Genomic DNA, 26,777 nt, shown 5'->3' with positions numbered 1-26,777 from the left:
GTGTGTCTACAGAGGTTTGAAATATTGGTTGCCACACTGGAGCCAACTCAGATGCAAAATTCTTAAGGAGAAAGGCACTGCACTCATCCGGCCCATTGGCTTTCCTTGTGTTAGTACGCTGGAACACTTTCCTGACATCCTCCTCTGTGATGAAGAGTCTGTCTGAGGGGGCAGGTGTTACAGCCTTAAGTCTATCAGTGCATATATAAGAATTGTCCAATGATTCGAATCTGGCAAAGAAGGTGTTTAGGTCGTCAGCAAGGCCAATGTTCAATTGCAATACGTCAATGTTTGCCAATACGTCAATGTTCGCCAATATGTCAATGTATACGTCAATATTCGCCAATACGTCAATGTCTACCCCAATACGTCAATGTTCGCCAATACGTCAATGTCTGCCAATCTTCTCAATACGTCAATGTTCAATGTTAGGCTTTCTAATTAAAATAACACAAGCCGTCTTTGTATTGGTGAGTAGCGAAAACGTTATTTTTATTTTCCCAGGAAGACGAGAGCTCTAATAAATTCAGGCAGTACTTTTTCCACCGGTCAAAAGCAAACAAACATATTGTTTGAGAACATAGGCAGACTTATAAATCATGATTTCATTCACCTGTGTGATTCCCATTTATCCCGACTCAAGATGATGGCCAGACATCGTTTTAAACTGCATTACAATATACATCTGAAAACATATGCGGTGAGAAAGAAGCAATGCAGCGCGTAAACGTGCATCAAAAGTACCCCTCTCTGGGGATGCGGATGTTATTCTGACATACCAAAAGCCTGACATGCGCTGCGGGTTAAAAATCACCGGTGCTGCGGGTTACAAATCATCAGTGGCTCCCGTCCCGACAGGCGTTGCAGCCGGTTACAAATCGCCCGTGGCGTCCGTATCAAGCGGTTAGGGTTTGGTTAGTTATGATGAAACATGGTGGACCCTGTTTTAAACAAGTGTAATGCTTTATGGTGTCGTCCACAGTTGACGGTTTTGTATTTAGTTGTGCTTGAAATGTACTGTAATTCTGTTAATCTGTTAATAAATACTTCAATCAATCGTGTTTGGGTAGGCAGGGTGTCGGACTAATGGCTGTCGGACTCTTGGTATGACAAATGCCTGCATCCTCCTCCCTGCACGACGAGACACACACAGGGCTACATTTTCGTCACCGCTAAACCCCTTATCCCTAAAATTCATTACTTTTTTTTTACTATTTTGCAAAACATTTTTGAATAGTTAAAATGGCCAGTCTACTAGAAACTTAACAAAAAAAGGCAAAGAAGTTTAGGGATAAGGGGTTTAGCGTTGACGAAAATAGAGCACGTTGTGTCTAGCCTGAGGGCACAGGATCATCAGCTGAAACTCTGATTGGTTAAAGCCAAAATGTGCATCCAGTGCCGAGCTAAGCTTAGCGAAAATGTCTTTAAATCCAAAAACTGATAAATCCAATGTTTTTGGCAGGAAATTTTGATTTTAGTTTTAGTCATAGTCTCTTGAATAGTTTTAATTTAGTTTTAGTCACATTTTAGTCACCTGGAAAGTTTTAGTGTTAGTCTAGTTTTAGTCGACTAAATGTCATAAGATTTTAGTCCACTAAATCTAGTTGATGTAGTCGAACAAAATGTGTTTTGGCGGGCCTTTTTACACTTGATTTTACACTTGCTGAAAATAGCCGATCTACAAGCTCACAACGCGTCACACTGCAACGCATTGTGTGCTTGTAGATCTGCCATTTTCAGCATGCAACCAAGTGTAAAATGACTTGTACTGGATCTCTTGTCCACTTCCTAACATTTTAGTCTAGTTTTTATCTGTTGACGAAATTGTCAATACAATTACTGGTCCAACTAAGCCCTATAATGTATGTACTTGAAAATATGCTTTATCCACCACCACCACTGCATCCATCCAGATCCTAGATACAGATGAGAAGCAGAACAAGTGACTCGTCCATGATAAATCTTTATTCACCATCATTACAACCACACCTAATACCTACGTCCACTCACTGACAAAAGATTTGTACACTTTGAACCATTTACTCAAGAAAACTGAGTAAGCAAACAAAAAAAACAAAAAACATAATAAAACTATTCTTTATTCCTTCTTTTAAACGTTATTTATTTAAATACACAGGCAATTACTCCTTGGCAAAGAATATATATATTTTTTAATCTCTGTCTTTCTTCTTTCCTCTTGGACACCTGAGCGTTAATTAGTGTTGCAATTAACGACACTTGAGTGGTAAGGAGGTGGGTGATTAAGGAGAGGGTGTAAGAGTGCGTGCGTGCGTGAAATGAATCATTGGCATACTAATTTTGTTCCAGGAAAATGGGCGGGGAGGGTGTGGGTGGAATGCTTGTCAGAGTTGCTATGGTAACCGGAGGTTTCTTTTCAGTTTAACTTGTTTGGTTCACAATACACCAAATCATACCGAATAAATCTATCTATAAGCTCAGGGGCGATGCGTTGTGAGCTTGTTTAGATGGTCTAATTCAATCTAGGCTGCTTGTGTGCAACCCAGTATAAATCAGGACTTGGTAGTGGCAGGTGATTGGCTAATATTAGAATTATTCTAATGCCTAAACTGCTGATTGGCTCTTTTGGTCTGTGAAGAGATACTTGGCGTGGTGGAAGGTGGGAGCTTGGGTGCTGTCAAAGGTGATTGGCTGGGGGTTTTCTTTGGGATGGATTGCCTGACGTTTTTTGTAGCCGATTTTTCTCAATAAAAGCTACAGGCTACGAGAGCTTTTATTGTTATTCTTCCGGTTTGAGGGAAAAGGATTTCCTGCCTGATGACTACAAAACAATACTACAACATGACGTAGCGATATCATCCGTTCCAGACCGGTTCACAGTTTCACACAGCACTTTTTTGTGGTCCAATGTTATAATTCCTAATAATGCATTATACATGTGCTTGCATTGCATTACAGCCCCAAACTCAATATACACAGTCATGTTTTTCTTTTGTCTTTTCACTCCAAAAAGTGCTGAATATCATGGAGATTTTGTTTTATCTCATTCCTGAATGAAGAATAAAAAAAAATGAAGAGGATATTATTTGTGACACATTCAAGGAAAACGAGCTTGCCACATGAGTTTAGACCGCCAAATCAATTAGTATTTGGCCACGGACCCCCATCTGAAAACATTTTATACCAGGGACCCCTGGAATAAATTATAGCGGATCTACATGCTCACAATGTGTCACAATGCGACGCATTGTGAACTTGTAGATCGGTTACTTAGACGAGGGTCGAAGTACGGGTCAGAATGTTTTTTTATTAGACTTGTGATAATCTTTTGATACATTTACTTGACAGCAAACCTAGATCAAAAGTGGATTAAACAACTTTCACTGTACCCTCAGAAGTGCTGGAGGTTATTAATTATTATTTTGATATTAATTTGGCGGTTGTTGTTAAACTTGGACCTCCTATTATCTTCATCTTTGTATTCTTCATTCAAGAACATGACGAGAACAATACAAACATTCTCCATGAATTCTAGGCTACATGGGGTGACTAACTGATAGAAAAAACAAACAAAACCCCCCTCCAAAAAACGATTCTGTCTGTAGGACAGAAACATAAGTGATTGTCAAGCGAACAAGTACAGATTTAAGCATTATACAGTACAGCGCCAGCAGAGAATGTAAAAGGTGGAATTCTGTCCCCGACGCAAACATCCTCATGCAATTCCTGACGGCATGATGCCAACTGGCTGAAACTCGTTATATAAACCGTACTTTTTCAAAGGAACCCCCGTTACGTTGAGAGTTAAGACAAATCGTTCCGTTTTGTGCAACTCTCCAGAGTTACGGTCCATTTGGTCAGAACGCCCTCAACGAACAACAGAGGGTAACTGGACCCAGGATAAAACAAAAACAATTAAAAAAAAAAAAAAACTAACCTTGAACTCAGGTGTGTGTGTGTGTGTGTGTGTGTGTGGTCGGGGGGTTAAAGTGTGGTCCGTTCTCAGCGTTTTGGGGCTCAGGCTTCACTTGCGTGGCTGGTGGATGTGGCTGGTGTGCTGGCTGGGGGGCATCTTACAGCAGGAAGGCTGGGGCTTCTGGTGGGCCACCTGGGCCGCCGCAGGGGTGAAGTCCTTGTCCCCCTGGGGGGGGGGGGGGGAAGAGAGAGAGAGAGAGAGAGAGAGAGAGAGAGAGAGAGAGAGAGAGAGAGAGAGAGAGAGAGAGAGAGAGAGTTCAATTACCAAGGTGCTAAACCCATGCGGTAACACAGAATTTGGTCATATCATGGCCTCGCTCTGCGCCCTTTCGTATTATGGAAGCCGTGCTGAACGCACACACGGCATGCCACGTTCCTGCATATGTTAGCATTGGGGGAGTGTCCATATGTTAATTATATTCGCTTTGCGCAATTTGCTATTAAGCCCATTTACCTAAAAACACTCATACCGATTACACCTGGGTCTGACCACGTCTTAAATGCAAAGAGCAATGTTTGATTTGACACAAGAGCCATCTCTGCGCTGCTCAGCAGTGTTGCCATGTCTGTTTATTATAAGCGACTTTGGGCTTCTTTTTCTGTAAAGTTGCTTGTAAATATTGGTAGTTGTGGTTGCTTTTCTTGTTTCTAAAGTGCTTATTTGGGCTTTTCTCCTAATGTTCCTAACTAAGGACTCTAATCCAAAAATACCCCCATGACAGATGTTTTTAAATGTTTCAATAAAATGTTTCAAAAATATTCCACAATTGTCACTTTTTCCAAGATTCCTTTTGAAAATAGCAGATCTACCAGCTCACATTGCGACGTGTAACATTGTGACATTGTGAGTATTGTCGGTTTAAGAGTGCGAAGCTATTAGGTGAGAAATAGACAATGCAGTAAACAAAAAAAATATTCTAAAGAGCCGCACTGCGACCTGCATGTATCTGCTATTGTTGAACATGTTGGAGAAATCTTGAAAGTGGCACAAAACAATTTCAGATGGCAGTCCATGATGGCCAAATACATATCTGTCAGAGGGCCGGCTTAAAGCAGTAGTAAAACTATTGCTTTAAAAACCACACAAACCCATCATCTGGGGTGAACATTTGGTGAAAATATCCAATCTATAAGCTTACAGCGTGCCTCGTACCTCTTCATTATCTTGCCTTAACGTAAATGGATTAGCATTTAGAGATGTCATACTTTGATGCAAAAATCATGCTTTTATTTCATTATGGTTTTTCAATACAGCTAATTAGTTGAAGCCTCAGTCTGGCTTTCTGTTTATTAAATTTAACGTTAATGTTGCGGAACGTTATTAAGCAGCGCATTCTGTACATATGAATGATGATTGATGGCAGACTCATGAATTTATGAGACCTAGGGAAGCCAGATGGGGGGTTTTACGCACACATACACGCAACCACGCACATGAACACCTAATATGCTGCTTGTGTGTGTGTGTGTGTGTGTGTGTGCGTACTTGTATTACTAGAATTGTGAGAGCCAAATGTCCCCACAAGTATAGAAAGAGGGTGGCACAATGGTAAAGTGCCTGCCCACCACCGCTGAGGTTGTAGGCAGGCAGTGCACAAATCCACCGTTCACTAGTGCAGTGGTTCCAAAACTTTGTTTCATGTCAAGGACCCCTACATTGACATGAATTAGCCCCGCGGACATGCGGATAACATGCCAGGCACCCCCACAAGAGAAGATTTTTACGACTCTAGCGGTGACTCTCAACCCGTTTTACCCATTTCGACCTGCGAACGATTCTGCAAATGTCTTCTAAATCCTGACTGTTTTCTTGAACGACTTGTCAGTCGTTCTGAAACACTTTCATGTCACTTTTCACGATTCTTAAAAAAATAGCAGACCAACAAGCTCGTGGCGCGCTATGAGTGCTAGAGGGTCTATTTGGTTCCATTTTGATTACTAAAACAGATGATAGTGCTTTGACCTTTTACCATTAAAAAAGACCCACACATAAAGACATAGAAAACCCACACAGTTGTTTCAATTCAAGGCTTTTTTTCATTTTTCTCCCTCTTTTTGGGTGGAAGCCTGTGGCTTTGATGGTGTGATAAGGTGGAAATGGGACAGCAGGATGAATGGGATCTCTGCTGCTGTGTCCATATCAGCACAATTCTCACACTATCTGCACACACACACCCCCCAGGTGCATGTGCGCAGGCACGTGTGCAAACACACACACACACACACACACACACACACACACACACACACACACACACACACACACACACACACACACACACACACACACACACACACACACACACACACACACACACACACACACACACACACACACACACACACACACACACACACACACACACACACACACACAGATAACCCTGGCAGGCTGACCCCTCTCAAGGACACTTTTCCAGGTGCACAATGACACACACACACAGCTAGGTTTTCAATGTAATGGGTCCTGGGCTGGGACCCGAGGGTGGTCTCTTAGATGTGTCCCGGGGGCGTTTCATGAGTCCCAGGCCAGGTGGGAAATTCATGGAGTGAGTCCTAATGAAATGTAGCCCCGACGCCCAGTCTGAATTTTTATTTATTTCTTTCACTTTGCAGTCTCCAAGGCCTCTCCGTTTTTGGGAGAGGGAGGCGTGGCACAAGCGGGAGTCAGTCCCTGAATGCAAGCAAGGCTAGTGATCTGAAGCCAGGCTAAACGAAATGTGTCATGAATGCGAGCGAGGCTAGTGATTGGAGCCAGGCTAAATCAAATGTGTCATTCTCAACTAAATGTAGCATGCACTTGCTTGATCTTATATGGTTATTATATTCATGTAGAAAATGCATCTGAAAGAAATAAACAAAACTTAGGTGCAAATAAAGTAAAATAATCAATTGGTATTATTATTATGAAGACTTTGCAAATTAAATACTTTGGTAGCATTTTAATACGGGGACATATTACACCACTATAATAAATATCACTGAGTGTGTGTGTGTGTGTGTGTGTGTGTGTGTGTGTGTGTGTGTGTGTGTGTGTGTGTGTGTGTCTTACCTTTGTGACCACTCCAGAAACAATGACAGTGGGCTTTGGAGGGCTGGAAAAAAAGAACAGGAAAGAGAAAGAGTGAGAAAGAGAGAGAGAGAGTGAGGGGAATGTTAATATTATTTTCAAAATCATACTCATATGCAGTATTTAATATCATAATTTTGTCCTGAAAAAGCAATCTGACACCTTATTCGGCTACATTGAAAATGAGGGCCTGCCCCTCAATTGTACTCTGAGTTTAAATGAAGGTCATGATGACCTTAACAGTGGTCAGTGCTTTTTTTAAGTGGGCCCTGATCCAGAAAGGTTGAGAGCCACTATGCTATGCCACCATGGTTGTTTGTTTCAAAGTATGTGTGTGTGTGTGTGTGTGTGTGTGTGTGTGTGTGTGTGTGTGAGTCTGTGTGTGTGAGTCTGTGTGTGTGTGTCTGACTGTGTGTGTGTGAGTGAGTGTGTGTAGCCGGCCAGAAATACAGGGACGTTCCTGCTAAAACACCAACTTCCCTGATGGTGCACGTGCACACGCACACACAGTGACACACACTTGCGCACACACACACACACACACACACACACACACACACGCTTGCGCACACGCTTCTATACACGCTTGCTTGCGCACACACTTCTATACACGCTTGCTTGCGCGTGACTACACACACACACACACACACACACACACACACACACACACACACACACACACAATCTGCCAGCTGCTTAAATGATCCCATCCGTTGTGGCCAACGCCGGGGGACATGAAAACGAAAAAAATAAAAGATGAGAAAGCTAGACGGAGAGGAGCAGGTAATAAGGACACTGGTGGTGTGGGGAAATGGTGACCGCAATGAGGAAGCACAGGAGATGGAGAGAGAAAAGAGAGGAGAGAGAGGTACATCTTCGCGAGGGGATGATGAGATATCAACCAAAACATGAATCACATCGAGACCGAAGGTGTCATTTTAACTTCCACGCACATGGATCTGTGATTTCATAACATCTGCTGGCGTTTTTATATAACGCTGGATATGTTTTCCCCAAGCTGCAACAAGAAGCATTTCTGTTCATCCACACTGCTATTAATTATTAATCGTACACCTACCGGTATTTTGGACTTTGAATGAATATAGCTGCTGTCGGTGGATCTCCAAATCGTGTCACACAAAATAGACGACTTACACGTTCACAGGACGCCACATCGTGACACATTGTGCACTTATAGATCGGCTATTATCAATAATTTATTTTAGTAGTTCAATAATAATAATAATGGTAAAGGAAGAGTTTCCACCTCGCCCTGCTTGGCCAGAGACAACAATCCTACAATCTCTGAGTCTGGAACTACACCTACATGAAATACGATTAATGCAAGCTGTCATTTCCGTTCACGAAAATATATTTCGAAATATCTTTACATGTTCCATTTCTGCTAAGCAGCAAACTATATATGCTTCAACAATAAGTAATTTATAGTGGGGAGGAGGCTTCAAATTCGCTTCCTCGCTTTAAAAAGAGCTTCCGTGTCCCAAGACTGTATGACCAGAAGCATTTGAAAATTGTGGGAGGAAACAGTCTGGCAAACTGCGTTCACTCCATGGGGCCAGTCCAATGTCAAAAAGTGGGTCTAAAATGTGGGCACCCTGGGTCGCCATTTTGAAAGCATAATGTGCTAAAATAGCTCTTATTTGCACCGCAAATTTATTTCCAACTCCAGCTTGTCTCAGTTCAGGCTGCACGAACAGAGCTCGAGTGCTCGGTTTCTGCCCCCCTCAAATCATAACTCTTCTATTGGATGGCTCTGGGCAAGACTATAGTTGCCACCTCCTGACCAGTGACGACATGATTTTCATTTGACCGTTTTTGGTCTTGGGAACCCCTGAAATAGCTTTGGCCATGTCTCGCGACGGCCCTTCATTGGAGTGGTGTGCACCGGTCAAAAGGTAGCAGTGTTGGACAACCGAGGTTTTCCCACCAGACAGTGCCGCTGCGACTGTCACAACAGCGGCGGTGGATAATAAGCAGCTACTCCCGGTTTTTATAACAAAACAAGTGGGGGACCCCATACAGTTAGAGTGCACCGCTGGATACATCAATTCATAACACTGAGACTCTAACCCATTCTGGACGGGAACCACTTTGTGTTTTAAGCATTTATACTTTAGCAGTTGAAAAAGAAAAAAGAAAATAATAAAAAAGCTTGTAGATCTGCTATTTTTGAAAAAAAGTGAAAATGTGGCGCAAATCTTTGAATATATATTATTTCAGAGCGAACGTTTCTAAGTCAAATCTTTGCTATTGGGGGGGTCCCTGGAACAGCATATTTTAAGATGGGGCTCGGCGGCCAAATACAGATAATTCTGGGGGGACACAATAACATATGTTTTTCAGAAAAGAAAAAAAAATTAGAATCGTCCTCAGGTCTAAATGGGCTAAGCAGCCTCGTGCTGGGCTGTCACCACTTTGTGTGCCGAGTGCAGAGGGAAAAAAACATTCAAACGAGTCCGCTGGGTCGGTTGGAAAATGTGTACTTTTCAAGACAAGAAATGGATTGTGAATCTAAACTACCTCCCCTGGCCAGTCGGGGCACTTGATGGAGGGGAATCGAACTGGTTGAAATAACATGTTCCTTCCACGCGCTACTGTGCGTCCAACCGGGGAAACTCCCCCCTCTGATAAGAAGCGGCCTGCTCAACCTCTCCCCAGGTTGGCAGAGTGAGAGTAGCGCCCAGGATTACATTAGATTAAATTGACACAGAGTGGAAAAAATGAGTTACAAAATCGTGGTATAAACTAAAGTAAAATGTATTGTGAAAATAGCCAATCTACAAGCCCACAGTGGTAGAAAATAACGTACTTAACAATTTTTTTCCCCCAGGTACACATATATATATATATATATACACGTGCGTCAACGCTAGGTGGCGTCATATCAAAAGTCCGTATATATACGTACCCCAATGTAGACTCAGCCTATAATATAATGGTTGATTCCTAAGGAAGCCTTTAACATTGGTCCGGTTCCCATAGCAACGCCCCACCGTTCCAACTATGGGATTGGAAATATATTCACAGTGCAGAGCATAAATCGGATTCTAGGATTGCCTTCCTTGGTGGATTTTCTGGATTTAATGTGTGCCTTTGTACCGCGACGCTGTCGCCATGTAAACGCTTCTGACGAGAGATAAGCAGTGTGTGCTTGTTCCAACGCTGCGGTGGTGTGTGTAACAAGAGTGTGTGGGGGGGGGGGGGGGGGCGGGGAAACTCCGACTACTTAACTCCTTTGCTGCCCCTAGTGTTAGCATGGCTGTACTGCCCCAGGAGCCGCCCGTCCAGGCCCACTCTATGGAGCCCACACAACACAGCCTTTAGCCAGCAGAACAGCAATGTGATACAAAATCACAAATGATTTGCGATCGTCGGGTGCCGTCAATCCAAAGCTTAATTATGTCTATAAAGTTTAGTTAGTTGCCTGGCCCTAGGCCCTACGAGACTTGACGGAGAAGACCACACAAACACACACATTTAGAGTAGTTCGAGTTTGAGTAGTTTGTAAGATAATTAGTTCTCTAAGTTGCAATGTGCACAGCTCTGTTTACACATATACTCATGTATTCCCTTTAAATTGTGAATAATTCTTAGTTTCCAATTGTTTTTACTTGACATTTGCTTTGGGGGGGGGGGGGGGACAGTTCTCTCATCAGAGACAGAGAGAGAGAGATAGAGAGAGATTGAAGGCAGGTTATGTGTTGGGGTGTGCAGAGACAAAAGCAACCTGCGGGGGGCTCCAGAGAACCACATGGAGCGTAGAGAGCAAGTTACAGGGGGAGGTAGAGGGACAACTGGAACGGTTTGTAGCTAGAACTCAATTACAGATGATTTGCATACAAATCATACATTTGTCATCTGGTGTGGGCAGTATCAAAGTACAGCTTTATCATTTTTTCCATTGTCTTATTTTGGAAGGAAGGAAGGCAGACACACACACACACACACACACACACACACTCGTGTCTCTGCTTAAGCGGAGCAGAAAGTGTGTAGTCGCCTCTGGGGAAATGTTTACCGTTGTCAAGGCAACAGATGCTAGTCACCTGCGATCTGCACCTAATTAGTTACCACAGATACAGAGCACAGAGCAACAACTGCTGAAGGTATGATACATTGTCATGTACTGTACTTTTTCACCTACTTCTTATTTGCATTGTAATCCCTATAGGGGGGTGGGCGAGGGGGGTTAGATCGCCTCACATAAGAACTGTGTTTGAAAAATAAACAAATCATCCGGGCGGTTTCGCTCATTATGGTAAATGGTGCATTTATATACTTATCCAAGGCGCTTTACATAGATTGTGTGTGGCAGTGGAAACCATGCAAGGCACCAACCTGCACATCAGGAGCAATCAGGGGTTCAGTGTCTTGCTCAAGGACACTTCGACACTAACTCTGGGGAGCCCGGGTTCGAACTTGCAGGTTACCATCCGACAACTCTACCCCTGAGCCACCGCCGCCCATATGGATAGGATGAAGAATCAACTGACTGAGAGAAAACTCTAATGTTACTGCTGACGAAATAGTTACATTTTCGCTAGAAACGGACTGTCAAATATGAGTGACTGACTAAACTAATCACTAAATCTACAATTGATTTAGTCGACTAAAATGCATTTCTGCGGGCCTTGATGCCATCGCAATGACTGTTTTTTGTACACATGCTGAAAATAGCCGATCTACAAGAGCTTGTAGATCGGCTATTTTCAGCATGCAACCATGTGTAAAATGACTTATACTGGGTCTCTTGTCCACTAGTCCCCTCCTAACATTTTAGTCTATTTTATTTTTGTTGACGAAATTGTCAGTATATTCAGTCTTAGTTTTTAGTCATCATAGCTTAGTTTTCGTTTAGTTTCCACTTAGTTTGACAGTGAAAAAAGGTATAGTCGACAAAAGAAATTCGTCTTAGTTTTAGTCGACGAAATCAACACCGGTTCAAAGTCAATGGTTGTTTGCGACTACATGCGTCTCCATGTGTCTACTCGCGACCCGTTTGGTTGTAAGGAGTTACATGGCGACCCGTTTGTCTGGTTTGTTTGGGGCTTTCGAGTTACCATTTCATGAAAAAAAACAGTGTTTTTGGACATACAAGGTCTCAACAGCACCGATGTACAAGAATTAATCACTGACTGCATTCAGTGCAACACACACACACGTGACAGGTAGGAACTGGCTGTGTGGATGGTACATCCGACGCTGGTATAGCATTCAGTGGAGCGTTGAGGAGAGGCAGGTGTCAGGAGAGCACCTGCACCCGTCAATCCTGGATCCGATTTAACCATGATGGACGTTTTCTACAGCGAGAGAGCCAGAAGGTAGGCAGCTAGAGAATTGTAATTACCGGTAAATATATATATTTTTGAACAAGCAAGGAGGGATGGAGAGGATGGGTATCACTAGGAGAGAGAGAGGATGTTGTGACCAGATTTGACTGAGGGGCTGCCATCGCACATACTTATTTTTCATCCAAAATGAGTGAATAGCACAGGCAGACTCTTCACATACTAGAGCATGTCTGAAATAAATGTCAGAGCTGAAATCGACATGTAAATATGAAATAATGTAGCTAGGTGTAATGTTAGAGACCACAGAAGTGAACCTTTCAAGCCTGTTTTCTCAACTTGCTGTTTCTCTGCAAGACATTACTCTATAAGCCATATCTCCAAAATTGGTGGGTCAAACTGAACAACCAATATGTCAATTTGAAGCTATGATTCCCTGCTCTCACATGACCTAAAAAACGAAAATGACAAAAATGGCAGTCCCTCAGTCAAATTTAGTCACATGTTTCGGACACATCGGGAGAGAGGGATAATTGTGGAAATAACTGGAAAATCGTTGCCATGTTGGGCAGGAAATGTCTATATTTTATTTGTTTTAATACAACAATGGTGCATTGATATACCGTATAACATACTTTGTAATTTGTACTTTATTTGAATACTAAAATAATTACTCCCCCCGAGTGGCTCTCGAGACAGAGATGCAGCCAAACCATTTTACCATCTATCTGCAAAGATAATCGGCTAATATTGAATATTGGAAAATGTGCAGAAAATCCATTGCTTACAAAAACAAAAGAAGAAGTGGGTATCGCGGGTTACAAATCGCCTGTGCTGCTGGTTACAAATCACACGTGACGTCCGCGTGCGGTTAGGTTAGTGTTTGGGTCAGGGCAGGGGTGGGGTGGGAAATGATTTTTCCCAAGGGGCTAAAAAGCAGTAAATGGCTTTATTTTGACAAGCTGGTAAGAGTATGATATTATTATTACCTCTGACTTCAGCAAATAAATACTTAGTAGTCCATATTTTGTTGAAACCTCTGCATAGCAGAGGCAGTCATGGAGATACAGTATTTGTGTTTAGGAGGTATCAATGATGACTCAATATCCCACAATGCATTGCAGGGAGAGAAAAAAATAATGGAAATGCATAATCTCTCAAACCGAGATCACAGCCACACCCATGGCAACACCAATAAACAGGAAAAACACATCTCTTTCTCTCTCTCTCCCTCCCTCTCTCTCTCTGACCCTGGGAAACGAGGCCAACCTCGTGAGTGTTATTTTTGTACTCATTATCTGCCTACCTTCACCTTCCTCCACTAGTAGGTTTTCCTGCTTTGCCATTTCTGTTGTTCTATCAATGTTGATCCAAAGAATATAGGAGGGAATCAAGAACAAACTAAATGGCCTTTTCAGTGATTTGATACAACCAGTGTTGTTTTTGTCAGCAATTTTTGATTGTTGTTTTAGTCATAGTCAATTTTTAGTTTTAGTTAGTTAGTCGACAAAATATCATAAGATTTTAGTCGACTAAATCTACAGTTGATTTAGTCGACTAAAATGTATTTTGGCGGGCCTTGATGCCATTGAAATGAGTGTTTCTACACGCTGAAAATAGCCGATCTACAAGCTCACAATGCGTCACGCTGTGAGCTTGTAGATTGGCTATTTTCAGCATGCAACCAAGTGTAAACGCGTTGAGAACTTGTACGTTGGCTATTTTTCAAATAGCTAAGTCAATGTATATATAAATGGTAATTGTAGGGTACGTTTCATAATAATAATCTATATCCACTAAGTAACTGAAGCTGTCAAATAACTGTAGTGGGATAAAAACTACAACGTTTTCCTCTGAGAGTACAAGCAAAAGTAAAAAGACATACTAAAACAAAATACTGTAGGATTGTACTTAAGTACAGTACTTGAGTACACATACTTAGTTGCTTTCCATGACTTAAGAAACATGGCTGATTATAGCAGGGGCTGTTTAGAGGTAATGCTGCAATTACAGTAATTATGTCGTTTAGATAATTAAGCAGCATGGCATCACATGACAATTGCCATGGAATAGTATAAAAAGGTAGGTGGCTAGCGCACATCCAGTTCCTGTCTGGTGCTGGACTAATTGCCATGGACTGACACTGCATCTGGTGTGTGTGTGTGTGTGTGTGTTCGTGTTGCACCACACATCTAGAACAGACAGAAAACTGCAGTCTGCACATTTTAAATCGCAGCTAAAAAGCTTTCCGTTTGCCACTGCCTTTGATTGACTATTGTTTTTCCAAATAATTATATATATTTTTGATAATTTATTTTCTTGTAAATCACCAATGCACATAGGTGGCCTTACACAGGGACAGCTAAAACAATGAAAAGGGGGGAAATGGAGAAAAAAGAACCGTTACAGACATAAACTAAATTGATATTCATATATAAATATACTGTAACTCGAAAAACTCATGAGTCAGCAAAATATAATAGGATTTTTGACAGATACAGTCAAGGGAGCCAAAAGCAAACCGTTGGTCACAACGTCATATCAATTAAATAATTAACTGAACTGCGTCAAGAGCTTTGGACCAGTTGTCCACAGCTCTGGCACCATTCATCTTGGCAGTAGAACGCTCCAGTAAACAAATGTCAGAAAAGCAATTAAGCCAATTTCTCTTCAAGTTAACAGTCGGTTCAAACCAGTTTTTGATAATTGTTTTCTTAGCAGCAGTTGAGGCAGCTATTAGCTAATAAAATGCGTTTGTCCTGAAATGTTATTGCGATGTTTAACGGAGATAGTTGATTAACTTCTTTGTTCTGTATTAAAATATGCTATAAACACATTTCATTTTTGCTTGTTTTATGTATAAAGCACATTGAATTATAATGCTGTTATGGAAGTGTGCTCTACAAAAGTGTCCCTGGCTTGCACAGTACGGTACAGTCTCCGGTATTTAGTAGTAGTATTTACAGTTTGCAGAATGGGTGCATTGCCCATGAAAGCACAACTCAATACAAACTGTTTGGGATGGGGGGCGGGGGGGGGGGGTTGTTCTTGCTTGGACTGAACCAACATGCCAATGGAAATAAAAGTTGCGTAGCATGCGCCGTCCGCCGACGCTGTATTAAAATACCGTAAGGTCGGAAATATGGCGATATCAACACCGTGGCTTTTCCTGTCGCGGTATTACCGATATCCGGTAAACCGCGGCGTGCCTAACTAGCACTAAAACATTCCAGGTGACTAAAATAATATGACTAAAACTAAATGAAGTTTCATTCCAAAGTCTATGACTAAACTGCCAAAAGAAATGGCTGCTAGTAACAGCTGGTGTGATTGCAGAGGTGGACGTGATCTGAACTGTCCACGTGTGTAAACAAAAACGGCAAGCCGTGGCTCTGCTGCACCACACGTTACACAGCAAGGTCCACCGTCACATCTGTGTGCGCGCGCGTGTGTGAGCGCGTGTGTGTGCGTGTGTGTGTGTGTACGTGTGTGTGCGTGCATACCTGCCGGTGGTCTCGTATTCTTCGTCATCATCGTTGTCCTCTTTTTTGGCAGGTGGGGGGGCTTCTGGGGCGGTCGGCTGGTGTTTCTGCACTATCCTCATGCCTCCTATCTTCACTACAACACACACACACACACAAGTGGGGATCATATTATACAGTAGTATTATGTCGTTCACAATTAATCCAGCCATTCATCAATCAAGAATTCACTCTGAATTGAGTCAAATAGAACCAATATTATAGAATGAGAATACAAGTGTGCATATAATATTTTAACTTGGCGTTCGGCTCTGCTACATTTTTCTCCCTGCTCGGCACAATTAAATACCATCTGGGCCTGGCATCATTAAACAACATCACGTAACAACAACCAGGAACCAACAAGGAAGGCAGGAAGAATGTAGACGCTCGCACACACACTTTCTTGGAGAGCTCTGACAGCTCACAAAACAAAAGCACAATATAGTTGACAAACTGCTCAGAGCCTTGCATCCCAGACCAAAAGTCTGGGCCAAAAGTCCAATGAAGATAGCTGATAATATACAAACTAACAACATGTCACATTGTAAACTTGCAACACAATCAACTGTATTGTCACATCATCACAGGTTTGGCATGTGTAAAGAAATTGTAGGTCTATTTCATAAAAGATATTTGATTCATCTTTTGTTTTGTTTTTTTTGTTTTTTTTTTAATATGGCCACACTATTAATTCATAGGGCTCCAGAAATCTCCATATATGGGCGTAAAAGGGACACAGACAGATGGGTATAATAACGGGTATTGCATAGCCGGTTGGGGCATGGATCTCCAACTTCCATCGTTAGATTCGTTACCGACTCGGTGCTCTACAGCCGGGCCTATATATTATAATAGAGGTGAACCCACAAATTCTAAATGCAGAGGAAGACTATCTGGTCTCTGAATACATTTTTTTGCATCGTGGTTACGAGCATTTTTAACACGAATCCCTGCATGAACACGTCTCAGAACCACGGATGTAAATGAGACGCTGCTTCTTCGCCTGGAAAGGAGCCAGCTTAGGTGGTTCGGGCATCTGGTTAGGATGCCTCTCGGGCGTCTCCCTAGGGAGGTCCTCGATGCACGTCCCACTGGGAGGAGACCTCGGGGCAGATCAAGGCGCTTACTAATGTTGCTCTGGAAAGGAATGTCTGGAGCTCTCTGGTGGAGCCGTTGCCCCTGCGACCCGACTACGGATAAGAGGTTGAAGATGGATGGATGGATGGATATAAATGACTGCAAGTACATCTAAGTGCTAGCCTGGGAAGCATTCCTTCTCGGGTTTATGATCCGGCCGGGAGCAGATGGTAACTTACGTCATGTTGTAGTCACTGATTTGTAGTCAACAGGCAAAATTCCCCTCCGTCATAATTTTAGGGCCTACCCAACCAATACAATCCTTGATGCAGTGTTTTTGAGGGCCCTCCTATATTCAGCTATAGTGTAGATTTTTGTCCTACACAAACATTAATTTCCCATTGACAATTAAGGTTGGACGGTTTGGGACATTTTAAAACCCCGGTTTACTATTGCCAAAATAGTAAAATACCCTGTTTTTTCGGTTTTACCGTCTAATTAATTTTAACGTGGCCATGCGTTCGCATTATTTAATTTTGTTAATCAGAGACTGCTATTACAGTCTATCGCCACAAGATGGCCCCTTTCGCTATTGTAATGATTCGTCAGTCATGTTGCCTGTCTTGTCCCTCTCTGCCTACCGTAGTGTATACTGTAGCAGTGTAGCCCCCAGGAACAGGCAAACAGCGTTGCCTCTTGCCTGGCTGCCTGCCTGCTCCGAGTTGATCTCAGTGATTATTTTACCCATTACATTAGTATCTTATGATGTGACAGAAACGAGTCATGAACGCATCCATAAACAATGGGCGACGACGCGCTGTAAGCTTGTAGATCGGCTATTTTCTGCATGCGCTCCGCAGTACGGCGACGTATAATTAATTCTAGATTGGAAGTGGAGACGCAGCCGTTGTCTCGCATCAGATTATTTCAGCATGATCAACTGAGTTTAGTTCATGCCTCACAGAGAGTGGGCCAGTTGCTGTTGCTGATAGGAATATTTTTGCAATGCTGAGCTGCAACGAATCTGTTCTGTGACTGTCCCAACATAGCTCTGTGTGACTGTCTGTGCCACAGCAACAAGTGATTTTGTGACTTGACTTAAACCATACAGCGCACGCACGCACACACACATAGTTTATTATTTAGCGCTTGTGTGTCACTTGGCTTCAGCGTTGCCTGTCATGGTGCACGCACGTTAGGGGGAGGCGGGCGGGGGAGAGCACGGCAAGTCGGTAACTGGCACAATAATTTTGTCAGACACAGACGGATGGATCATGCGATGCTGCCATTCTCCACTGCTTCCGTAAACAATAATCACGGCCACCCAACGCTCATGTCAGGTTAAACGGTTTGCCGGTTTTGACGGATTAAACCTTAATGAAATCATTAAACCGTATTAAACCGCGAAACCGAAATATCGCACAACCTTATTGACAATGAATGGAAAATGTATTGTATGTCATATGCATGTGTCTGAGCAAATTGGCTATTTCGGTCCTACACAAATTATATTAACAATGAAGCAATAGATGATAAGAGTGCCCCTCACTTCACATGGGTGTGATTTTTAAAATACAAAATGTATATAAATACTGTATGGGTGTACTTCCAGAGACTATAAAGCGTCATGTATACCTTTCTATTTTATTTGGTAGGCCCAAATATTATGGTCGCGGAGAGTTATTTTAGGTAGTCCTCTCCCGACTGGATCACGCGTGCGATTTAGTAGCACAGTCCAGGTTTTCCCCCGCGGTGGAAAGGCCTGGCTGGATGACGCGAGGTTTAGGCAAGGGCAGTGCATGACCCGCCAGCATGAATCACAGGGTTCATATCTCAGCAGTGACTATATCTTCCAGTGCTGGCCTACTTAGCTGTGTCCACGTACACCTTATCTGTTATCAAGCACACATGAGTAGGCAACCTGCTGCAACACAGAGAGACACCATGTGGGCCTGATAGTTAGAACCACCTGATAGCTATTAGCTAGTGACTACATGGATCAAAGCAAAATAAAACCTCGCGACTGAAAACGTTTGTTTGACCTATAGTCTGTCCTAATGTGTGATTTGTGAAACGGTAGGATTCCTAAACAATTATCACAATATGTAAAGTTATGTTTTTAGTAATATCATTCCTGCTAACTAATCACAGACTGACACGCCAGACATTGGACTCTTTCAAGTCTGCACTGAAGAGACATTTATTCACTCAGGCTTTTGGCAATTAGTTTTAGTTTTAGTTTTTGTTTTTCTGATTTGTAAAGTGTCCTAGGGTTTCTTGAAAGGCTCTATATAAAGTCATAAAGTCAAGTCATCATTATTATCATTATTATTATTTATTATTACGGAGGCTTTAACCGTTGCTTTTATATGAACTGTCCGAAACTATGATTTTATGGAAGATGCTTCTGAACATAGGTAGTTTGACCACTTTCAAATGCTCTCATCTTAAAATAATCACAGAAAATGCCATGCATTGAGAGCAAGGCTATTTTCACTGCGCAACATAGAAGACATGGTAGCTTCTATGGAATCCTAATGGCGACTGAGAGCCTTAACACATGCTAGTGTGCAAACATTTAGACATGCAAACATTATATAACGTTGCGGTTTTTACAGAGACGCGTGGGTACGTCCACCATGACTGATGGTGGACATTTCGCAACGCTGACATGATTACAGTATGTGTCATGCTGTTGTTAACCCATTAAAGACCCGAGGCTGATTCTACAAATCTCCTAAAAACAGTAGTTGTTTACACTTTCCAGATTTCTTTAAAAAAATGTTCCGAAATAGCAAATGTACAAGCTTGCAGTGTGGCACGAAGTGACGCGCTGTGAGCTTTTGTACAGTATATATATATATATATATATATATCTGCTATTTTCTAACACCAAAATCAAAAAATGAGACGGATACTTCCCCGGTTGGGTGCAGTACTTAGTTTAGACAGCTTTTGGTTCTCAAACCCTCACCCTAACCTCCCACAGGGCAGCACACCTAAACCTAACCTTAACCCATGTCTAACCAATGACTAGTCTAAACTAACCCCCCCCCCCCCCCCCTCCCCCGTTCACATGAGTGACCACAAACATGCTGCTATCCATGTCCTGTTGCAACATCTCACACACGCAAGGCTGTATGTATGCATTACTATACTTAACTTGTGAAGCAACCAACAATTTTAGGACAGGGATTTTGTTGGATGCCACTTTTCCTTTTGATCCGTTTTCAACCTGAAGCGCAAAGCCAAAAATAGCCGATCTACTGTACTAGCTCACACAGATTGGCTATTTTTGGTGCATGGTATATGGGGCATGTAAAGTAACCCGCCATGCATGTGGCCCATGACAGGGCAGGACAGTACCGTACACCCCCAGCTGGACCATGGACATGATGTACAAGTCAAGTAGTACAACCCCTGGACAAGAGTGGCACTAGAATGTGGCAGCTAGGGACCGAGTGCCAAGCAGAGTCTTTGGTATGACCGGGGAGTGGAACTCCGACCTCCCAGTCTCAGGGCAGACACTCTTATAACAACATGGCAACTGAGCTGATGTAACTATGGGTATGCAACCAAGAGGAAATCAGGCATAACTCCAAACTTAAAAGATCCCTGCATTTTTCCTTTCTCTTAGTGAGGTCAAGGGAAATGGTCCTCACAATGTACATTTCTCAAATTCTACTGAGAATGTGCAATGTGCAATGTGCATGCACGCGCGCACACACCCACACACAGGAGTTTTCTTTGGAAAATGTCCTATTTGTTTGCACATGTCATAACATGTCCACTGTCCAGCTCTTAACATGTCCAGCTCTTGGCCATGCATGCATTACTGTCTCAATGCATTTACTGGTCAAATTAAGCAGTGGTTCTCAAAGTGGGGTCCGGGGACCCACAGGTGTCCTTGGGATGGTTCAAGGGGTCCCCATGATATGAATGAGTTAATGTACTGTAGCATACAAATCTGTCCAACCACTATAACCCTATATCTGTTGGCGGTTTGAAAATAGCTCATATACAAGCTCACAAAAAAGCATCTGGAAAAGTCATTTTGAAAAATGTAAATCATGTCTTTTTAGGTATCTGTGTAACATGTCTGCCTCTAGGCCCAGTGCATATAGATACATGCAAAAATAGATGTCGTCTCTCAAGTGCAGCTATAGTTAGTGGTCAAAAATAAAAATAACAAAAGGCCAATTTCAACTGCGACAAAACATCCCCTGCAAATACAATGTTCACCCGCGAGTCCCGACACGACCCTGCAGTTCAGCATACAGTAAATCACCATGCAATAAAACTAGCAATCAAAATGTCACCGTCACAAGTCACACAAACAAACACAAATCAAATAGACAGCCTCCAATAACAACAACAAGCGAGGTAAAAGGCGTGGTGAACAAAATATAGTGTGCCAATATAGCCCACGCCACGTTTATGACGAATAGCCTAAAAATATTTAGACTTTCGTAGACGTGTATTTTATCGATTTGTCAGAAATAGAAATAAAACATAGAATGTTTGTTTGTTTTTTTTTACCTGCAGGCGCGTGTCCTGCCTTTGTTTCCATCTTGTTGTCGGACGGTGGTGAAGACATGTCTGCTCTCTGATCAGTCAACAGATGGAGGGAGTGAAGGTGGTAAGGGTTGATATAAATGACGGAATAAAGAAATGAAGTCGTGACTCTCTGCCTCTCTCTCTTCCCGTCAACGTGGCTTTTTCCTGTAAACTCTGTTGTTTAACAGTGGAATGGGTGCGTGGTGTGGCTGCGTGGTGACGTCAGCGGCCAGCGTCAGCCTGCGTCGGCCTATAGAAGCAGTGGGTTTTCAACCAGTGGTCCGGGGATCAACTCTTCCCAGCTAAACTCCCCAGAGTTCAAATGAAACCTTATAATGGTCCATTTGGTTTCATTGTACACTCTCAAGAGTTACATTATTGTTAAACATCTGCATTACTTTACAAGAAGTCTACACAATAAGAGAATGTGGAATAATTGCTATTTTGATCAACCTGTCATCTCTCCCACGGTAGGCTACCAACATCAATACACCATGAAAATGTGGACGAAATCTTATTTAACGACAATAACATATTCTAAGACAATTTTTAGTCTGAGAGGCTATAATCTCATCAAATGGTGGTCCGTGGTTTAAATGCAGAATACATATTGGTATATATATATATATATAAGGGTTGAAAGCCACTGAACTAGACTAGAGCACTGGTTCCCAAACAGTGGGTCGAGGCCCATTTGTGGGTCATGCTATTCCGGTCCACGACACTGTGAAATCCTCAGTGTTCATTTAACTCTCAGAGTTTTGATTGCATTCTTTATTAACAACATTATAGGTAGTACAGTGGTGGTAAAAGTACCTTCTTTAAAGGACAACTTTAGTTTTTTTCAACAACTTTAGGTTCATGTTTTAGGTTGTTATTAGAGAAAGTTAAATGTGAGTGTTATTAAATTTTTTCATTTGCTGCTTTCTTTCGTTTTAGGGATTTTAGCTGTTTTTTACAGGGGGGCGGGGCATTCGAGCATGGGGCTAAACATGTATTCTTTTACAAAATGTTATAGCGATTATTTTTTTAATTATTTACTATAGTCCTACTAGACCGAAAGAAATTACATCTGGCCACAAAAGATCACGGAATCTACTGAATATGAAGGTAGCCTACTGGGGGGAAGCCACACTGTGTGTCATAGGCTCAATATGTCAGTTGGACACATTCAGTAGATACTGTGATCTATTGTGGCCAGATGTAATTGTTCTATTTCATTCTTCCTGACTGCCAGAGGCAGTGTTTAACACTGGATGATATCCGATGATGATATCCGATATCCGTAATGAAGGTATAACCTCAAACCTTATACGCGCCTGCGAGAAGATCAAAAAGGAAGTCATTAGTGACGGATGTGGCTTATGTACGCTGACTACTGCGCTCCACACCCACCGTCATCATGTCACATCCGTGACTTTGTTGTTATTATTTACTCGACCTGCATGTACGTGAGACGGATATCACCCAGTGTTAAGCATAGTGCCTCTGGCAGTCAGGAAGAATGAAATAGAACCGTAGGTTTTGTTTTGGCTAGGTGGCAAAGTCTTCAACCAATCAGGATGAGAGGGGCATTCCGCCAATCATGATCGAGCAGAGGCGGGCCTTGGTGTGCGTGCTGTTGGACCCCCCCACTGTAGTGCGTGCATGTGCACATCTAGCTACCGGGGTGTACGTTTTTTTTCTCCAAATCACCCAAATCACTGAATGCTCCTTTAAAATAAGATCTGGTTGCAAAAGGGGTGAAGTGGCTTCACCCCTTTTGCAACCAGATTTTATTTTAATGATGTTTGGGAGACAAGAAACACTTTCCTGGGGCTTTTATGTGGGTAATATACGTGTTTTTAGACATGTTAGCATTACAAAGTGTCCATGGGCTCCATGATTTCACACACACACACACACACACACACACACACACACACACACACACACACACACACACACACACACACACACACACACACACACACACACACACACACACACACACACACACAGCAGTGTCTGTTGATGAACCGGTTCGCTAAGAAAGTCCTAATTACTGTTACTAATTAATGTTCTGCACGTTAACCCCTGTTGTAATTAGACAGCCTGACGACTGCAAGAAGTAATTCTCGATGACAATGCCAGCCTGGGGGCGGTCGGCGTCGCTGGTGTGACGTTATACTGCATGAAACTCAAGAATCAAGAAGGGTTTATTTGTCAAGTGACAGCAGTGACATCTTGTTGCAAACTTCTAACATCATAATAAAGCAAATATAATGACTACTACTATACTACTAGCCTACTACTACTTTATCTTTTTCTGCCTTATTTGTTGAAAGATTGAAAGCAGGTGGACAGGAAATGACACCTATATTGCAAGTATTGTGATATACATGTATATCAAATATTGGCTGCCATGTTAATCGGTCACAGGCGGGCCGCGTACATTTTCAAAGAATACGTAGGCGGTAGGCGTAATTCATATTGAAGATGCAGGGTGTACATTCCTAGTGAAAATGCTCTTTCACACACTTTCAGAGTGAGAATAATACAGGGCGTATAACGTTCGAGCTGTGATTGGTGAAATCCTCTGCAGAAGTCAGTGATCTGAGCACCTGCCCATGGCTGATATGACTCTTTGTGTGTGTGTGTGTGCGTGTGTGTGTGTGTGTGTGTGTGTGTGTGTGTGTGTGTGTGTGTGTGTGTGTGTGTGTGTGTGTGTGTGTGTGTGTGTGTGCGTGCGTGCGTGTCAGGAGAAGACGGCTCTCTCTCACTGACGGCTTACAGAGAGACAGAATGAGGACGTCACAGACGAGTGAATTTGCTCAAACTGACAGCGGTGCACACACACACACGCACACACACACACGCACAAACACACACACACACACACACACACACACTAACCTTGGTCTACCTTTCACTCTTTCTCCATCCTGTCTCTTTTGCTGACATACCTCCTCCTACACACTCTGTGTCTCGGTTTCTAATCTATCTCTCTCTCTCTCCGTCTGTCTGTCCATCTCTCTCCCTCTCCCTCCCTCCCTCCCTCCCTCCCTCTCTCTGTCTGTCTGTCCATCTCTCTGTCTGTCTGTCCATCTCTCTCCCTCCCTCTCCCTCTCGCTCTCTTTCTCTCTCCCTCCCTCCCTCCCTCCCTCTCTCTCCCTCTCCTTCTCTCTCTCCCGCTCTCTCTCTCCCTCTCCCTCTCTCGCTCTCTCTTTCCCTCCCTCTCTCTCTCTCGCTCTCCCTGACACACAGTGACGTCACAGTGTGGGAACCATCCAGGTCGTCTACCAACTGTATCACGCATGAATAACCCAGTCTGTCTAATGCATGATACACTGCCCTGTGCACACGTGTGCGTGCATGTGCGCGCATGCACGTGTGCGTGTGTGTGCGCGCGTGTGCGTGTGTACAGCAGATGGGGGAGCAGAGGAAGAGAGGGAGGAAGGGATGAACGAAAGGAAAAAGGACTAGGAAAGACGCAATTCATTAATAGCGTATTGCCAGGGTTTTATCGTGCATAACACTTACTTTGAAGAGCCAAATATCCGTAATTGTATGTCACAGTGACAAACTGCTGTGTCCGGTGTCTTGACCGGTTGTTGTTCTCTGTTGTCGGTGGTGGAAAACCCGGCCGCAAGTGTCACAGTGCCTGTGCTACAGACTGTTTTAAAACGCTTGTCTGGGCCAGAAACGGCCACTATAGTATATGTTGATCCTTCCCCATCCATCCTTCCTCTTCGATGTCTCCCTTTTGACTGATACCTGTCCATTCAAACTCTAGACGGGCCCCAAAGTTATTTGTGCCCGGCAGCTGGCGAAGTTCTCAACAGGCCCGAAAATTAAGGCCCGGCCCTCATTAAACCCTGTACACTCAAGAGAATGTTCCCGCTGCCACCCTTAGATCTCCATATATAGAGCTGACCTGTTCTGACATTCCATATGTTGATCTGATCTCATCAAACCCTGTACACTCAAGACATGCTCCTTATATGGCCAGTACATAATTCATTACATGTTGATCTGACCCCCAATGTCAAAGCGCCATGCAGTGCTCGCCCAGCAGTCTGCCGTCAACGTGGCGGATGCGTGGCGCTTCTCGCCCTTAGGCGTCTTACATGGTATTCCATGTCAACATTTAACTATCAGAAGATGTATTAACGAAAGTAATCCGTCACTCTGCAAGTTCACCTAAAGTTTTTTCCACCTGTCCAAAGTCATTTCTGACAGCCCTGCACTCCTACAAACCTAACCTTTTATCCTATCCTTGTTGGTATAACGCCACTTAGGTCATATATTATATAATATAGCAGCGGGTACTCATTGACATTGTCAAATTGTCATTGACTTCAGTCTGCCAGTCCACTGTCTTCCGTGTTTCTGTGCAATGAAAACCTGTCCTTCTGTAGGGGTAAGACAGCCGCAGCGGCACGAGAGAAACGGCGAAGGAAGAACCGAGGCCGTCCGTCGCAATGGTGGAACAGGGTGGCCTTCTGACGCGCCATCTGGGGACACTGATGACACTTATCCTCACGCCACATTAAGTTACATCAGTCCGTCTGCTGTGCGACTCATCAGTCAGGGGAGGACTGGCCTTGGCATATACCCAGGAAGACTTGTGGAGGCTAATGTTCAACGCTATGGGGAGTCATTGCCCATATACACCGCATCTGACAAGGAGCAGCTTTAGTGTGCCAGCAGGGAGGGCACACAGGACGTGCGGGAGAACGGCAATTACCATCAATTGTGAACAAATGTGACAATGTACTGTACCCGCTCATTGCCCGTTCGCGTAATGTATAGCGTCGCTGGCGGGTGAAAACCATGTATGTCCAAAGTGGTTTCTTTAAAGATGATCATCAGGTATAGGCTACTATGATTATCCCATTTAGACCTGAGGACGATTCTACAAAATGTGATGTCCGCCCTCCTACAGTATCTCGTCGAAGTAATGAAAATAAGTACCACTGCAGTAGTGCTTGCATATATAGCTCCAGATCTCTTTTAATGTTATTAATGTGAGTCTAACTGCATGGCATTACTGTCAGTCTGGGACAGCATCACAGCGACATATAAAAAGCAGGCTGTCACGCTTGTTTGGTATAGCCGTCAACGTCAACACGCTGTAAGAACATTAAGCACACCAGAGTGTCGGGGGAGGAAAATTAGTTCAGGCTCAAGCAGGTGAAAAATAAATATGCTAAAATATGTTTTATGAAGTTCCATTTCCTTTAACAAATGTACTAAATGACAATTTTATTTATATTGGCGCATGCAATGTGCTTTCTAGAAATA

General features: G+C 43.0%; 1 protein-coding gene across 1 annotated transcript; it reads right to left on the bottom strand.

Annotated features, from left to right (window-relative positions):
- Positions 1 to 1,947: 1,947 nt before the first annotated feature.
- Positions 1,948 to 21,651, bottom strand: dap (death-associated protein). The gene is made up of 4 exons (XM_083778077.1): positions 21,474 to 21,651; positions 15,837 to 15,951; positions 7,007 to 7,049; positions 1,948 to 4,120 (listed from the first exon to the last, which is right to left on the bottom strand). The coding sequence occupies exons 1-4, from the start codon at positions 21,529 to 21,531 to the stop codon at positions 4,004 to 4,006; spliced, it is 333 nt and encodes a 110-aa protein (XP_083634203.1). The 5' UTR covers positions 21,532 to 21,651; the 3' UTR covers positions 1,948 to 4,003.
- Positions 21,652 to 26,777: the final 5,126 nt, after the last annotated feature.

This window comes from Protomyctophum parallelum (genome assembly GCF_964188405.1).
Source record: "Protomyctophum parallelum genome assembly, chromosome: 12".
In the NCBI taxonomy this organism is placed as follows: domain Eukaryota; kingdom Metazoa; phylum Chordata; class Actinopteri; order Myctophiformes; family Myctophidae; genus Protomyctophum; species Protomyctophum parallelum.
Note: the sequence above shows the minus strand (reverse complement) of the source record. Positions and strands in the feature narration are given on the sequence as shown.